We start from the raw sequence: 17,945 nt of genomic DNA, 5'->3' as shown, positions 1-17,945 counted from the left end.
TATGAGTTAAAATACTTCATACACAAAATTGTCTACTATATAAGCAATGGACACGCATATATACATAATGATCTATTTAAACAAAAATTTATTATATTAAATATATAACATAAAAAATCTTTACAAGGGATTAAATAAAAAATACTATAACACAATTACATGGTTAATAGTATATCCCAACAGCTTTAACTTTTCAAAAATTTGAAGAAAGAGAGTGCAAAAGAAATAAAAAAGAAAAGAAAAAAAAATTTAGGCATGTGTTAGTAGATAATGTAAGAAGGCAAAATAACAAGTATTCTTCATTTCTTCTATTTGAATGGGGTTAAAGAAAATAAAACAAGGGTCAATTTTACAGACAGTTTTACCCTGTATTTCTACAAGAGACTATTTTCAAAGCTTGAACGTGATCTTCAGCTAGTCATATGACAATAACTTTATCAATTACGTCAAGACTTTCTTAGTATTTAGGAAATAATGGTTCATATTGTTAGTTATCATTATTTCCTCATTAAGCTACTTGGCTTTGATGAAATTATGATTGATGTGTAGGATCTCTCAATTATATTTGTCAATGTGGGCAGATCAAAAGAATAAATCAATCACTATTTGAACAACAAAATAAGGATCAATTGCAGTTCTTATCAACAAAAGTATCCATTTCTTGGACTACTTATTTAGTCTTTAGCTGACAAAGACAGTTAACAGTGCAAAGACAGATCCAAAATCAAAGACGATATTAGTCCGTTTGATCAAACTTTTAGAGTCTGTTTATTTTTTAAGTGCTTCTTTTAAAAAAGTACTTTTTGAAAAAGTTTTTATGGCTAATCTAACTTGAAAAATACTTTTGCATTTTAGATTACTAAGTTGTGCTTGACCAAAGTTTAAACTTAATAGTAGTACTTTAGGAATTCAAGATAAAAATTAGTATTCTTTCCGTCCCAATTTATGTGATACATTTTTTATTTCAAAATTTAAACAGGTGTATCTTTGATCATAAATTTTTCATATATCTTTTAATATTTTGAATTGTCAATCATTGCAACTTATAGTATTTTTAACATAGTTTACAAATATATAAATTTCATTTTTTTTTAAAAATGAAGATTTTATGCGCAATTGTCGGTCAAATTTAAACTGTTTGACTCTCAAAAATACGAAATGTGTCACATAAATTGGGACAGAGAGAGTAATTGTTTTTAACAATACCCTTCATATTAAAAAACTAGCACTTCAATTATCAAGAAACATCTTATAAATAGGGATAACCTACTAAACTATACCTTATATTTATTGTTTTTCTTAATTAATAGACATGAAAAGAGCTAAAAACAACAGTTAAAATGGAACAGATCAAGTATGTTGCAATGCAATACTAAAAATTAGAACCAAAAAACCAACCTTAATGCTCATTTCAAGAAAATCAAGAATCTTGAACAACAATGTTATATCTTTTGCAGAAACAGATGATCAAAACACTAATAATATTGTTACAAATAATTGTAACTTAATTAACTATGATGAGGATGGACCTATATAAGGCTTCTTATAAGTATAAAATTTAGCAACAAAGAGAAAAAATCCAAAATTGATCACACTTAGCACAGCCAAAAGCCAGAAAAAGTAATGTAAATGACCATAGTTCAAGTTATCAGGAATCCAACCAGCACCACCATGTCTAGTACTCATGTCTGTAACAACATTCACCAAAAATGTACTCAGATAGTTCCCGAGCGCGGTCGTTATAAGAGACAGAGCAGAACATAAACTTCTCATAGCATCAGGAGCTTGTTCATAGAAGAATTCCAATTGTCCAATGAATGTAAAAACCTCAGCACAACCTATGACAAAATATTGAGGAACTTGCCAAAAAATCGACATAGGTATATGCTTCATTTCGTAGTAATTATGTTGTTTTACACTTGTCAATCTTACCAATTCCAATGTTCCAGCAATCAACATCGCGAAAATTGAGATTACGAGTCCAATTGCTATCCTTTGTAGCTGAGTGAAACCATTCCTATGACCTGTGATTCTTCTAGCCAACGGAACAATCACACGGTCATAGACAGGTACCCAAAATATGACACTAATCGTGTCGAAAAGGGAAAGGGAAGCTGAAGGGATTTCAAAGGATTTTGTCATGTGAAGATCCATTGTGTTACCCTGGAGAACAAATAAGGTTCCCATTTGGCTATACACACTGCTAAAGATTATACCAGTTGCCCATATAGGCAATAACCTTATGATTGATTTCAATTCTTCAACTTGTGTCACAGTGCAAAGGCTCCATGGATTAATTGACCCTTTGATTTTATCTGATTGTGTCTCCACTGCTGCCTTATCAAAGAAACTGAATAAAATATGAAGACAAAAATATTATTAGGTCGTTAAAAGATAACTACAAGTAACCGTCTGTCTTATAGTATAACTATCAAAGATAACTACAACTGTTGTTGATGAGATGATCATACAATTCAACAGAAAACGAATCAAAAAGTACTTAGACATACCTCAATTGTTGAGTATGATCAAGTTTCCTGCTACCTTGTACAACAGATTCTTCATCATTAGTTTCAAACAAAACAGAAGTATCCTTAACTTTAATTTTCCTAAAAGATGCAACTACAACTTGAAATATCCTTGTAAGTGGACTTCCACCAGGTTTTTGATTCCTATAAAGTTTTGTTCCTGAAAAAAAACTGACAACAGCAATAGCCATAGCAACAGCAGGAATACCAAATCCCCAACCCCATCCAACATTTGTTTGTATCCAAACAAGAACAGTAGAGGCAACGAGCGCGCCAATGTTGATAGAAAAATAGAACCAATTAAAGAAAGAACTCTTTTTTTTCTTCTCTGTTTCATCAGAATCATCAAATTGATCAGCACCAAATGATGAAACACAAGGTTTTATTCCACCAGTACCAAGTGCTATTAGGTAAAGACCTAAGTAAAATATTCCAATTTGTAATCCTTTAGGGTGACATGAATTGTTGTCATGATCACAAGGTGGTTTTAGTCCATGTATTGATGCTGATAATGTTAGTACTGTCATCCCCTGCATAAATTTAAAGTATAACGTTTAACTTATATGCACTGACAATATTTCTATCGTGTAAAAGTGTTTCATTCTTGTGAACGTACGTACTTCCTAGGCAGGATAATAAACATGTTAGTTAGTGCAATCTCACAAAGTAGTGTTGCTAGGGTCATGTCCTCAGTAAGCTGAAGTTGTGACNATCAAATTGATCAGCACCAAATGATGAAACGCAAGGTTTTATTCCACCAGTACCAAGTGCTATTAGGTAAAGACCTAAGTAAAATATTCCAATTTGTAATCCTTTAGGGTGACATGAATTGTTGTCATGATCACAAGGTGGTTTTAGTCCATGAATTGATGCTGATAATGTTAGTACTGTCATCCCCTGCATAAATTTAAAGTACAACGTTTTAACTTATATGCACTGACAATATTTCTATCGTGTAAAAGTGTTTCATTCTGGTGAACGTACTTCCTAGACAAGATAATAAACGTGTTAGTTAGTGCAATCAGTGGTGGATCCAGGATTTAGGATTCGTGGGTGCCAAATAGACTTATCGATTAAATTAATTTTTTTTTTTTAAATTATTCGTCTTTTCGATATATATCATAAATCAATCAATAAAATATAAATAATAAGATATTACACTTTTATTGAGTATTTAATCCAATAAAAGAAAAGTTAAAGGAATAATAATGTAATTAATTTAATTTAAATCAATAACAATTATAAAAAATAAAATAAAATTGTGCCAGTTGTTTTTCCTTAAAAAAAGGTGCTTGGAGCCTTTTTTTTTTTTTCCTTAAAAAACGTTTGCAGCAAATTTCTCAAAAAAATAGGTATAAATGGGATTCGAACCCGCAACATCAACCTTCTAAAGTTACCCTCCTACCATGGCACCACAAGCTAGTTTTATTCTGTGGGTGGCACGTTTTATATTTATATAAATATTATATATATATATATATATATACCTATATATATATAGAATTTTCGTCGAAGTTCGGGGGTGGCGTGGCACCCCACACCTCTTCATAGATCCGCCCCTGAGTGCAATCTCACAAAGTAGGGTCTAGGGAGAAAGGTGTATGTAGAAAAATGCAGACCTGCTAGGGTCATGTCCTCAGTAAGCTGAAGTCGTGACATGTAATGTAATGCATATTACCAAACTTAAAGAAACATGCAAAGCAAAAATATAAAGAGGCTTACAAAGACATAGATGATTGAGAAGGCAGCAATAGTCCAAAATCTTCCCAAATAGGCATCAGCTAGAAATGCACCTAGCAATGGTGTAACATAACATGTCCCTGACCAATTTGTAACATTATTAACTGCCACAACACTACTCTCATTCATCTGATATTTCAGATAATTCACTAGATTTGTGTTTATCCCATAATATGCCAGCCTCTCACAACATTCATTTCCTGTTAATTAAGTTAAACGAGATCGATTCAAAATTTATATATGTACATAAACACGAAAAAATCAATCATAATATAACTTATGGCTAGAGGGGGGTCGGGTGAACACCCTCCCACCCCCTACATCCGCCGTTTGAATCTCAGAAAATGAAAAGTATCACATAAATTGGAATAGAGAAACAGAGAAAGTAGTGTACCAAGGATATAGGGGCAAGCTCTCCAAGTTCCAGTTTGGTTCTTGATTGCTGGATTGTTTTTGTAGTCCACCGTTCCATCTTTCACAAATTTATTATCATCTTCCGCCATACTTGATACTAGTGATACAAAAAAAATTATATTTGAAGTACGAGGGTCAAAACACTTAATTTATATAAACTTTACATATTTGAAAAATACACAAAATATTTGTACAACTCAACATAACTAATAATTCAAGATATTTTAGAAATGTGATAAAATTATAGTTAAAGCTTCCCGAACAGTAACATCTTCACGTAAATTGAGACAGATGAAATAATGTTTGTGTACATACCTAGGATGTTTTGCTTTTGCTAAGAGGGGGTGAAGGTTCAAGAAAACAAGAAAGCTCACCAGATTATTTATAATAAGATGAGTAAGTATAATTAATTTGGGAAGTTGGAAGTGTAATTAATATACACATATTAGAGAGGATGGCTGTGTGCATGGTTTCCATTTTGCAGCCATGCATACATTCATTGGACCTACGTTATCCTCTATACACTTGACATTCCCACCATCTAAAACACTATTCGGTTAAATTACCAAAATACCCTCCACAAATTACTATCCTCGTTAATTAGGAGTGTCAGATGGGCGAATTGGACTAAATTTAAACGGGTTAAAATGATCCAAATTTAGAGTGAGTTATACATTTGCCCGGTCAACTAAATATAATTGTATTCGTTAGCTAAATATATAAAAAAAATATCCCTCCGTTCACTTTTACTTGACATATCATACTATAATAGATTTTGGTGGACAACTATTTATGTCAATTTCTCAGTTAATAAGAAGGTTACTGAAAACAATTTCAGTTTTGCGAAATCATTTTTATACGTGGCCAATTATGATTTGGCTACGACATTAATTAAATCTTTTTTTAAAAGGAAAAAGGTTAAAATATACCATTGAACTTTGAGAAAAAACTCATCTTTGTCATCCGTTAAAAGTTCGGCTCATCTATGCCATTTTAGTTATAATAGCATGGATGAACCTTTTTTTCTCTCAAATAGAAATGACATAGATGAGACAAACTATTAACTAATTGTATAGATAGGTCTTTTCTCAAAGTTCGATGACGTTGTAGACATTGAAATTTTGCGAACTCTACAAGACGTGTTCAATTCGAATTGGGACTCTAGAAGATGTGTTCAGTTTCAATTAGAATTCTTGAAGGCTACTCAACCCTAAACCCTAGTTTATGCCTATATAAAGGGTACTAAATTCCCTTAAAAGGCATCTCAAAATAGCCCATAAACTCTTGGGTATTTTTAAAGATCAAGATCTCGAATATTCCATAAAAGTCATGGAATATTCATAAAGAGGTCAAATCTAAATCATCCTAGTTCGAGAAATACGCCATTAACGGCCCTTGAATCATGAATAAATCTTAGGAGAGTAGAATCAAGGGAGGACCAGAATTATACCCGCATATTTATCATTAAAGTTATGTTTCTTCAAATTTTATTTGTGTGGTTTATTATTTTCCATATGTTTAAAATTTATTGCAAACAAACGTTTTAGAGTTTTTTCCCTTTCTAGATTCTCTTTTTCAATCTGCTTTGAAATATATTGTATAAGCTAAGGATCTATCAAAAACACATCCCTATCTCTATGAGGAGCAGATCAGTAAAATTTATGTACACTCTAATTTTTCAAATTTCATTTATGAAATTACAAAGTTAATTAATGGTCTGCCTTATAAATCTCAACTTCTAAATAATCCTTTTACTTACCTTGGTACTTGGTTTTTGGTCATGAATGTAGTGTAGAAGATATTTGTCCATGGCACACATATTTTCATTTTTCATGGCACACACTTCTATCCATAGTAGTAATTGATCAGTCAGTGTCTTCTCATTTTTGAGCCCTTAGCTTATTATTGATTTATTTTTATTTTCTATCTGATGTCTGATATTTATATTGAAATCCGATTAAATTGGATTTGCGCTGAAAAGTCTCATATTGGTCATACGTAAAATGCTCCCTAGCAAAAGCGAATTTATACCACTCAAGACCTCTGATTAAAGATGAAGGAATACTTACCACTCTTTGTTGGTAGCTTATTATTGGTTGAATCATCAATCAATCCCACTCTCTCTACTTGCTCTGGTTTTCTATCTTTCTTTCTAATTGAATTAAATTGATCTTCTTTTTTTTTTCTTTGTTTTTCTGTTATAGGCAGACTTCTCTCCCATATGGGGATTTGAGAGGTTACAATCACAATAAATATCATAGTTACTCCCTCTCCCTCTTTTCATTTTTCATGTTATCACAATATAGATAATAATTGATCTATAATTTTACGTCTCGAAAAATGATTTGAAGAATAAATAATTTATGTTAAAAGTAAAATATGACTTTTTTTTATTTTCTCTTGATAGATTAAAAAGTGACGGGTAAAATAAATAAATAAAATTTAAAAATTCTAAACAAGTAAAAATAAATGGAAGGAATATTTTCACAAAACTCCGTGAACCATTTTGGATTTTAAATATAGACCTCTTTTAAGTTTTCAGATAGAATAAACACTACAACAAAATTTCTCTCTGTTTAAAATATTTTCTTCGTTTCATTTTACTTGATCATATATCAAAAATAGATATTTTATTTTATATTTTCATTTTAATAATTTAAGGGCTTTTTTCCTTATACTACCTTAGAAAAGGGTTAAATAGAATGTAATCTAATTTTTTGAAGACAGGATAAGAATTTGCGATTAGGATAGAAGTATACTTAGCTACCCATATGTTCAATTAAATACCATGAACCCATTGTTTTCATAATAGAGCAATTTCATAAGTATATAAGGACATTTTTTTAAATAAACGAGTAGAAATTCAGGAGAATACTATGAGTAATAATAATTCGATTAATCAGCAATTGTTGATAATTCAAATTAAAAGAAAATTGTTCGAGAACTCAATAGGATTAGTGAATTACATGCAAACATGAAATATTCATCTCACTGATAACGAAAAAAAATCGCTCTTTGTGTAGTTTAATTTCATTGTTCGTTTTATTTTTATTTTACTTGGTAATAAAAATAAACTTTGAGATTTATTTCTTCAATAAATAGTAATTAGCACTAGTTTAGTTTAATAAATAATTAATCACTAGTCCTTATGGATTCACCATTCGATTTCTAAAATTACTATATTACTTGTACAAGTATGTACGCTTGCATGTGCATTTTCAAAGCAACATGAAACTTCAGATATTTTGTCGGAATTGAAAAATTAAACTTTGTCAAATCTTACTTTTAGTATCATATATTTAAAATTATTCTGAAATAGATAGACTCGTAAACAAATTGTAACCTTAGAAGTTAGAATATAAACTTAAATAGTGGTACCAAAATCTTGTGCACCTCCCCATTGCCAATAGGTTTAGTAGAATCTAAGTTTTGTTGTGATAAATCAGATTTTGGTCAAGCTTACATGAGTTCAACATAATTAGGTAAATATAACAAAAATTAATTATTCCAATGCTTGTGAAATTTAGTCAGATAAAGTAGAGAAACATAATAATACCTAATTCTAGAAGATTGGATTATTTCTTGATTTGTTTCATTCTCAAACACAATTTTTTTAAAAATATTTTATTTGTATTTTACATCTTTAAAAGGTAGCAAGTCGATTTAACACTAAGTGTTCCTAATAATTTAAAAGCATAGTAAGTTCAGAATTGACAAGAAAAAGAAATAAGTTGTCCACGTAGTACTGATCTAAAAGGACTATCTAAATTTAAAATACGATATTTAATTTCTAATAAAACGAACAATGATTTTGAAATGTTTAAGAAAAGGAAATTATACATTTAAAAAATCACATGAAAGTACTATTTCATAGTCAACAATTTTTTGAGCTAAAAATAATTAAAGTCAAAGAAGAAAATGTATTGTACTTCATAAGTCATATAATTGAATAAAGGGGTATTTATTTTTACGCAAGTAATGATTGGGGGTGTGTTTGGTAATCGGCATGGAGTTTTAATTTTTCTATATTCGGTAGGTTAAAACAATTAAAAATAATTTTTTTTGGAAATAGATTTCTTAAAAATAAAAAAATAAAAAAAAATTTCGAGTGGAAATAGAAAATACAAGTTTCTAACATTCCACGTAACATCCCTCCACCTTTCCTCTTCTTTACCCCCGCCTCCTTAGTCCCGTCCCTTACCCTTACTCCCACTATGCATAATAGTTGTCTAGATTATATACAAATGCTTTTAGAAAAATATATTTTTTTACTTACATACGGAACATACAAAAATAAGTAAAAATTCAACTTATTTTCTTAGAAAATATTTTTCCGAAAAACATTTTTTATAGAAATCATTTTCGTTTGTGCCGAACGCACCCTAGTTGTCCACTTGTTCAATCACAATGTTAGGTAAGTCCTCACAAGCTATATTCTTAAAACTTTTTTTAATTATTATTAAAGAGTTAATTAGCTTCAGTATCATAAATCATAAATATGTCGTCATACAATACATAAATCATATTTTTATTTTACGCTTCAAATTAAATTTCTCTTATATAAGTTTAATTTCACCAATCCAGCTTCTTAATTATTATAATTCATCTACCATGTATTTGAAATATTTTATTTTAATCAAGTAAAAACAATTGAAACAAAGAGACAATAACATATAATATAACTAATTAATTGTTCTTTTTTTTCAGGTAAAAAATTACATGCAATGAACATGAGTAATAAAATTATTATATATTATGAAAGTGAAATTTAATCTACCATATGTTAGTAGATGAACTCCCTTCCCAAACAAGGAGGTTTAGTTAGTTGATCACCAAGTCGTCCTAACACTCCTAAAATTCATGATTGATCCTTAATTAATAAATTTCATTCTTTATTTTTGGTTAAAAAAAAAAATTCTTAATCTTTTTATCTTGTTGGGAGGGTGAGACGGTACTAAAAATCACTATTTTCCTATTGAATTTTCCACTAAAAAATGTACAATGGTTATTTTCACAAATCTTTTAGTTGAATCAGTGAGAAAAGAAAGAATATTAATGTTTTCATATGAAATATTAGGAAGTTTTCTACTATTTCAGTAAGAATCTGTTTTCTATCATGCATTTTCCTAGTGAGCTGATTCAGTAGAAAATGAGTGAAAAAATTATATTTTATTCCACTAATTTGTTACTAAAAACATTTGTTTCTAGTAACGAGAGAGTTCCAAAATTGCTTACTTGTTGGTCCAAACTCTGATAAAAGAGAAGAGTTGTGGTAGATTGATAACCAATGATATTAGTAAATTCCTGATAAATAATTTTTACAGTATAATAAATAATGATAGAGTCAAAATTTCACTAAAGAAAATTTAAATAATAAAAAACAAGGAGATTTAACATTTTTATTATTGGTGAGAGGGTGGAGGTAGGAGTAAAAGGGGAATTGTTGACAACTAATAAGTTGTTAAAATCCATTTGGTTGGATTAATCTTTGCTTTGAAACAATGTTTAATGTCTTACAGATAGCAAAGAAATTTTTTTATGCAAACTCACATGATAACTATTTAACAACCATAATTTTCTAGGTTTAGCAAGTAAGAGTCACAATCTCTTGTCCTTTAATATTGATTCTAAGGTTCTACAATAATATGATTACTTTTCACTAATCCATCACTAATATTGCAAAAAAAAAAAAGAAGTTTCCTAAATCAATTTCCCATCTTTTTTTTTTGTTGGTAAGAAAAAGAAAAGAAATATCTTTCCTATAAGGGGGTTGTGGTTGATTAGAACAGTTTAATTATCAGAGTTTAATTTGAGAAAAACATACAATATAAAAAAGTCACAAATTAGATAAAATAAATAAGGGTACTCTAGGCTCAAATTTAATATAATTGATTTTCCTTTGGGTGCTTCATCTATTCGGTCTTACTCTTTTTAGGTGAAAGTGTATTTGTCTAATAAATTGAATTTTGAGTTTATCTTAATCGTAAAAGCTAGCTTAAGAGAGGAGAATTATCCAAGTCAATATAAGAAGATCATTGATCTCATTAACCATACCTATGTGCGACTTTCTCATTCTTCAACATCCACCTCATGCCCAGGGCTGGACAATTGGAGTGTGAGCCATTTACTTTAGGGCACATAACATCGAATGAGACGGGTCTTGCTCTGATACCATGTAAAGAAATTGATTTTTGGTCTAACTCAATCTCTTATCTAGTTTATGAGGGGATAATTCTCTAGATCCAAATAAAGAGACCACCCATTTCATTAATAACCGACAAGAGACTTTTTCATTCTTCAACGATTTGATTTCCATGGAACATGGCCACGATATATTTGATCTTCCCCGTGTCTTTAGCTAACTTTTTTTTTAAAAAAAGATAAACAATAAATTGGGGTTAGGGCGGGGAAATGGATAGAGGATTAGAGTGAAAATTAAAATCGAACCCTCACCAATAAAATGAAAGTTCAAATAGTCAACTAACTGAGCTATTAACATTCTACTTTATCTTCAACTAACGTGTCTTACCTATTTTTGCCCTATACAATAACAAATCATGAAATTCTTATTTGAATAGATTTTTATTAATTCATTTGAATCATTAGTAGACAAAAACTAAATTACTTATTATATATAATCTTATTTTTTTGAGATTATGCATATATTTAGTTTAAACGCCAGTCAATAGACTGGTTCTTCATCAAACAGTACTATTATTAAGGTGTCTTTATTTTAGAAAAAAAAAACAAAATTTAAATGGATTGTTTAAGTCCTTTTAATGTTGCTAAATGCTACGGATAAAAAAGGTAAACAATAGTAGTGATTCAAATAATTGTGGTACATTCTATTAGGGTCGGTTTGGAAAGCTATCTTGGTAATTAGATTTAGTGTAATTGATTGTAATTACATTATCTGTCTTATTTGGTTGGTCATGTAATTACCTGATCAGCAAGTAATTGAGTGTAATTGGCAGGACTCTCTAATTCATAGGGGGAGGTTGTGAATTGCTGGTAATTACGTTGTGTAATTACAATCTGATTACTTTTTAATTTCTTTATTTTATTTTGTATTTTTATTTTTTTTCATTTTAATGTAATTTTTGTTATTATTTTAAATTCTTTTTAATTTTTATTATTCTAATATTTTCTAAAAATATANACAGTATAATAAATAATGATAGAGTCAAAATTTCACTAAAGAAAATTTAAATAATAAAAAACAAGGAGATTTAACATTTTTATTATTGGTGAGAGGGTGGAGGTAGGAGTAAAAGGGGAATTGTTGACAACTAATAAGTTGTTAAAATCCATTTGGTTGGATTAATCTTTGCTTTGAAACAATGTTTAATGTCTTACAGATAGCAAAGAAAAAAAATTATGCAAACTCACATGATAACTATTTAACAACCATAATTTTCTAGGTTTAGCAACTAAGAGTCACAATGTCTTGTCCTTTAATATTGATTCTAAGGTTCTACAATAATATGATTACTTTTCACTAATCCATCACTAATATTGCAAAAAAAAAAAAGAAGTTTCCTAAATCAATTTCCCATCTTTTTTTTTTGTTGGTAAGAAAAAGAAAAGAAATATCTTTCCTATAAGGGGGTTGTGGTTGATTAGAACAGTTTAATTATCAGAGTTTAATTTGAGAAAAACATACAATATAAAAAAGTCACAAATTAGATAAAATAAATAAGGGTACTCTAGGCTCAAATTTAATATAATTGATTTTCCTTTGGGTGCTTCATCTCTATTCGGTCTTACTCTTTTTAGGTGAAGTTTATTTGTGTAATGAAATGAATCTTGAGTTTATCTTTAACTGTAAAAACTAGCTAGCTTAAGAGGGGAGAATCATCTAAGTCAATATAAGATCATCCATCTCATTAACCATATCGATATACGTGACTTTCTTATTCTTTAACATCCCACCTCATGTCCAGGGCTGGACAATTGGAGTGTGAGCCATTTACTTTGGGGCAAATAACATCGAATGAGACGGACCTTGTTCTGATACCATGTAAAGAAATTAATTTTTGGTCTAACTCAATCTCATATCTAGCTTATGAGGGGATTATTGTCTAGATCCATATAAGGAGACCACTCATTTCATTAATAATCAATGTGAGACTTTTCATTCTTCGACAATTTGATTCCATGGAACATAGCCACAATATATTTGATCTTCCCCGTGTCTTTAGCTAACTTTTTTTAAAAAAAATAATAAACTATAAATTGGGGGTAGGGAGGGGAAATGGATAGAGGATTACGGTAAAAAATCGAACTCTCACCAATAAGATGAAAGTTCAAATAACCAATTAACTGAGCTATTAAGATTCCACTCATCTTGAGCTAACGTGTCTTACCTATTTTTGCCCTATACAATAACGAATCTTGAAATTCCAATTTGAGGAGTAGTTTTTTATTAATTCACTTGAATCATTAGTAGACAAAAACTAAATTACTTATTATATATAATCTTATTTTTTGAGATTATGCATATATTTAGTTTAAACGCCAGTCAATATACTGGTTCTTCATCAAACAGTACTATTATTAAGGCGTCTTTATTTTAGAAAAAAAAAACATTTAAATGGATTGTTTTAGTCCTTTTAATGATGCTAAATGCTACGGATAAATAAGGTAAACAATAGTAGTAATTCAAATAATTGTAGTACATTCTATTAGGGTCGTTTTGGAAAGCTATCTTGGTAATTGGATTTGGTGTAATTGTGTAATTATATTATCTGTCTTATTTGGTTGGTCATGTAATTACCTGGTCAGCAAGTAATTGAGTGTAATTGGCAGGACTCTCCAATTCACGGGGGAGGCTATGAATTGTTGGTAATTACGTTGTGTAATTACTAATTACTTTTTAATTTCTATTTTTTTTTTCATTTTAATGTATTTTTTGTTTTTATTATTTTAAATTCTTTTTAATTTTTATTATTCTAATATTTTCTAAAAATATATTTTCTTATTTTATATTATTTAATATTTTATTTCATTTTCATTCTTAGTCTTTACTTCATGTAATTCTATGCAATTTTCGTTTTATCTAAAAAAAAATAAAATCATGAGTGTAATTTTGTTAGTATTCTAATTTTTTAATTAACGTAGAATTCATCGTTGAATAAAGTTATGGACTTACGTGTTCTTTTTTTCTTTTAAATGTATGTTATGTTGAAATTTGACATAAGAGTATTATGTTAAATTTTCTTATTTGAATTTAAAACTTATGTTATATTTCAATTTCATTTGTTTCTGGAGTATTGATTCGATATTTTACATTGCAAGTTATTTTTTTTTTTAAAGTTAGACCCAAAGTCTTAGACAATCTTTTTATGTTTGAGCTAGCTTTTGAAGTGTCAGTTAGACTCAAACTCTAATTTGACCAAATTTAATGCACCTAAGTGCTACCCTCTTTTAAGACAAGTAATGAAGACAATAATCAAATCCAAAAGTGAAATTAATTAAATTGGAATTTTGTTACTAACCTAAACAAATTACTAATATAGCTTAACTTGCAAATTTAAGTAGGTCCACAAAGATTTTAAACTTATGTAACATGCAAGGAATGATTAAGGGAGAAAAAAATATGCCAAAAAGAAATTCAATTCAATTCAATTGCTGTTGAAGAAGAAGTAGATCCATCTCACCTAACTAAAGAAAATGATAACACAACTACACATTGAATTGAATTTCCTTTTTTTCACACACATATATATATTTGTGTTGGCATGTCATTTCTTGAATATAACAAGATTACACAACACATCAAGAACTAAAAAACAGATACCTAATTCACTTTCTCTAAGCACTTAAATTGCATAGAGAAAGTAAGTGTTTGAAGAAAGTTCAAAAAAAGAGACAAAAATGAACTCTTGGATTTGCCATTTTATCATGTTGGCACTTTGCCTTTTTCCTCTTGTTGAATGCAGGGTTAGACATTACAAGTTCAATGTAAGTACTATTTATTAGTGCTACTTTTTTTATGCTAGCGGTGTGAAGGGTTGATTTCTCAGATGGTCAGTCAACTAATATTAGTTATTATCAATTTTGAACTATTAGTTGAGTGACCATACGAGAGCTCAAAAGATATCATCATTTGTTAATCGGATTTTTTAAGTATCAATTAATATGCATGAACAAATATATTTGAATATAGAAAAGAATAATTTTATTTTTTTTGCATGCATAACAAGGAAAACGATTGTTCAATTTCATGCACCATACAAACGAACTTTCAGAAAAGTATATATAAAAATAAATTATTTTGAAGACATATTAATATTATCACTTTTTTAAACCATATGGTTAATCAAAATAATATGTCAACTACATATATAGTGATGAACCAAAGTTTTACTCCAATTCGTAATAATTAATATCAAATTAATTACTGAATTATATTTTTATATTGCAGGTGGTAATGAAAAATACAACTAGACTTTGTTCCTCAAAGTCCATTGTTACTGTGAATGGAAAATTTCCAGGACCTACAATATATGCTAGGGAAGGAGACAATGTACTTATCAAAGTTGTTAATCATGTTAAGTATAATGTCTCTATCCATTGGTAAGTCATTTAATATTTAATTAGACCTAATCACCTTCTTGCATACAATGTAAAAGACAATAATATCATCAGTGACGAGGCCAGAAATTTTAAAAAGGTAGAATTCAAAAAAAAAAAATTACAATTGAGCCACCTTTGCCTCTATACTATATAGAATCTTTCATGTTATATAGTACTACCATTTCGCTCTAGCCGTCAAAAAAATTTGACAATGTTGTTATAGAAAGGTTAGACTGTTTAGTTTTATACAAGTTACAAGGATTTTATTTTTAATTTACAGGCATGGTATTAGACAACTTAGAACAGGATGGGCAGATGGACCAGCATATATTACACAATGTCCAATTCAGCCAGGCCAAAATTATGTCTACAATTTTACAATCACAGGTCAAAGGGGTACACTATTTTGGCATGCTCATATTTTGTGGCTAAGGGCAACTGTTCATGGTGCAATTGTCATTTTGCCTAAACTTGGTGTGCCTTATCCATTCCCAAAACCAAACCATGAAGCTGTTGTTATCCTAGGTAAACAACATTAATTTTTTTCTTGGAATATTTATTAGGCAGAATACATAAACGTGTCATTTAACTTGACTTCAACTGGCATCTATGTCTTCCAACTTTTGGCGTGCACAAGTATATTAGACATTTTACACTTGTATAAAGTTGAACAAGTATACATGCATGTCCTACGTAGCATAATACATGTAGGACGCCATGTGGGATGCAAATTGCCACATCGGACGACATGTCGGAGGCATGTGTCCACTTGTTCAGTTTTATACAAGTTTAAGTGTTCACTGTGCACAACCAAAGTTGGAGGGCATAGATGTCAGCTAATGCCAAGTTAAAGGGCGCGTTTATGTAGTATGCCTATTAATTAATATTGGAGGTACTTTAATGTGTGCTTAATTTAGGAAGGAAAATATTAAGGACTTGAGTTTTTATGATGTTGTTGTTGTTAATGCAGCTGAATGGTGGAAATCTGATACTGAAGCTGTGATTAATGAAGCCATAAAATCAGGATTAGCACCTAATGTTTCTGATGCTCACACTATCAATGGTCATCCTGGTCCTGTTTCAAATTGTCCTTCACAAGGTCATAATTCTACAGAGTTATACACTGTCAAAAATATAATACATAACAAGTTGGAAATTACACTGTTAGTATATATAAGTACGTTAGCTCATTGATTGATTAACATCTTTTTGTACCTGAAATATGCAGGTGGATACAAGTTAAATGTTGAACAAGGAAAAACCTACATGCTACGAGTAATCAACGCTGCACTCAACGAAGAACTCTTCTTCAAAATCGCTGGTCACAAAATGACAGTTGTTGAAGTCGATGCCACGTACATTAAGCCCTTTCAAACGGACACTATAGTGATCGCCCCTGGCCAAACGACTAACGTAATTGTTACAGCCAATAAAAATTCAGGCAAATACATGGTTGTTGCTTCACCATTTATGGATGCACCTATTGCTGTTGACAATGTAACAGCAATTGCAACATTACATTACCCTGCCACACTTAGAAATAATCCCTCTACTACTACACTTACTAGTACAAATACACCTCCAAAAAATGCAACACCTATAGCTAACAACTTTTTAGACTCTTTAAGAAGTTTAAATTCCAAAAAATACCCTGCTAAAGTTCCAATAAAAATTGATCATTCATTATTATTTACAGTAAGTTTAGGTATTAATCCATGTCCAAGTTGTAAACAGGGCAATGGAAGCAGAGTTGTGGCTAGTATTAACAATGTAACATTTGTTATGCCAACAATTGCACTATTACAAGCACATTTCTCAGGGATTAAAGGAGTTTTCACCGCGGATTTTCCAGGGAACCCTCCATTTGTATACAACTATACTAACACAACACCACCCGCGAATATGGGCACAACGAGTGGGACTAAGGTTTATAAGTTGTCGTATAACGATACTGTTCAATTAGTCTTGCAGGATACTGGAATTATAGCTCCTGAGAACCATCCAATACATTTACATGGATTTAATTTCTATCAAGTTGGTAAAGGACTAGGAAATTATAATCCAAAAGTTGATCCTAAGAATTTTAATCTTGTGGATCCTGTTGAGAGGAATACAGTTGGTGTTCCTTCTGGAGGATGGGTTGCCATAAGATTCCGCGCTGACAATCCAGGTACATGCAATACATACATCATACATCATAAAAGTTCATTCAAAAGAAAATTTGGTTATTATGATGAGACGTTTGACTGTTATACAGATGTCTGACTATACTGTAATTTATTGCAGGAGTTTGGTTTATGCATTGCCATCTAGAGATACACACAACATGGGGATTGAAAATGGCATTTCTTGTGGATAATGGAAAAGGTCCAAATGAGTCACTTTTGCCACCTCCAAAAGATCTTCCAAAATGCTAAAAAGGCTCTTTTGAAAGGAGTTAAATTCACATATACAAATTTTTACAAGAAGAAAAAATGTAGGAAAGAAAAATAGGGAAAATGTTGCTCAATGAGAAACAAAAAAAGAAAGGAGACTCAATAAGACATGGTATTCATTTTGTCAAGTGAAAAAGGAAAACATTTTTTTTCTCAAGCAATTTTTAATAATTATGTGAGTATTATTCAATGTATTCTCTGTTTTTTTTTTTGTGATTGATGATGAAAGTTTGAAGAGTTTGTTTAATGA

General features: G+C 30.1%; 2 protein-coding genes across 2 annotated transcripts; one reads left to right on the top strand and one right to left on the bottom strand.

The window, feature by feature from the left end:
- Positions 1–1,512: 1,512 nt before the first annotated feature.
- Positions 1,513–7,505, bottom strand: LOC125870071 (protein NRT1/ PTR FAMILY 8.1-like). The gene is made up of 5 exons (XM_049550437.1): positions 7,477–7,505; positions 4,663–4,772; positions 4,251–4,468; positions 2,511–3,058; positions 1,513–2,350 (listed from the first exon to the last, which is right to left on the bottom strand). The coding sequence occupies exons 1-5, from the start codon at positions 7,503–7,505 to the stop codon at positions 1,513–1,515; spliced, it is 1,743 nt and encodes a 580-aa protein (XP_049406394.1).
- A 6,930-nt stretch (positions 7,506–14,435) lies between these two features.
- LOC125871612 (laccase-4-like) lies at positions 14,436–17,945 on the top strand. Its single transcript, XM_049552241.1, has 6 exons — positions 14,436–14,645; positions 15,109–15,260; positions 15,541–15,785; positions 16,231–16,359; positions 16,489–17,430; positions 17,547–17,945. The coding sequence occupies exons 1-6, from the start codon at positions 14,559–14,561 to the stop codon at positions 17,675–17,677; spliced, it is 1,686 nt and encodes a 561-aa protein (XP_049408198.1). The 5' UTR covers positions 14,436–14,558; the 3' UTR covers positions 17,678–17,945.

The sequence above is a fragment of the Solanum stenotomum genome, chromosome 7 (genome assembly GCF_019186545.1).
Source record: "Solanum stenotomum isolate F172 chromosome 7, ASM1918654v1, whole genome shotgun sequence".
NCBI lineage: Eukaryota > Viridiplantae > Streptophyta > Magnoliopsida > Solanales > Solanaceae > Solanum > Solanum stenotomum.
This window is presented reverse-complemented; position numbering and strand designations above follow the sequence as displayed.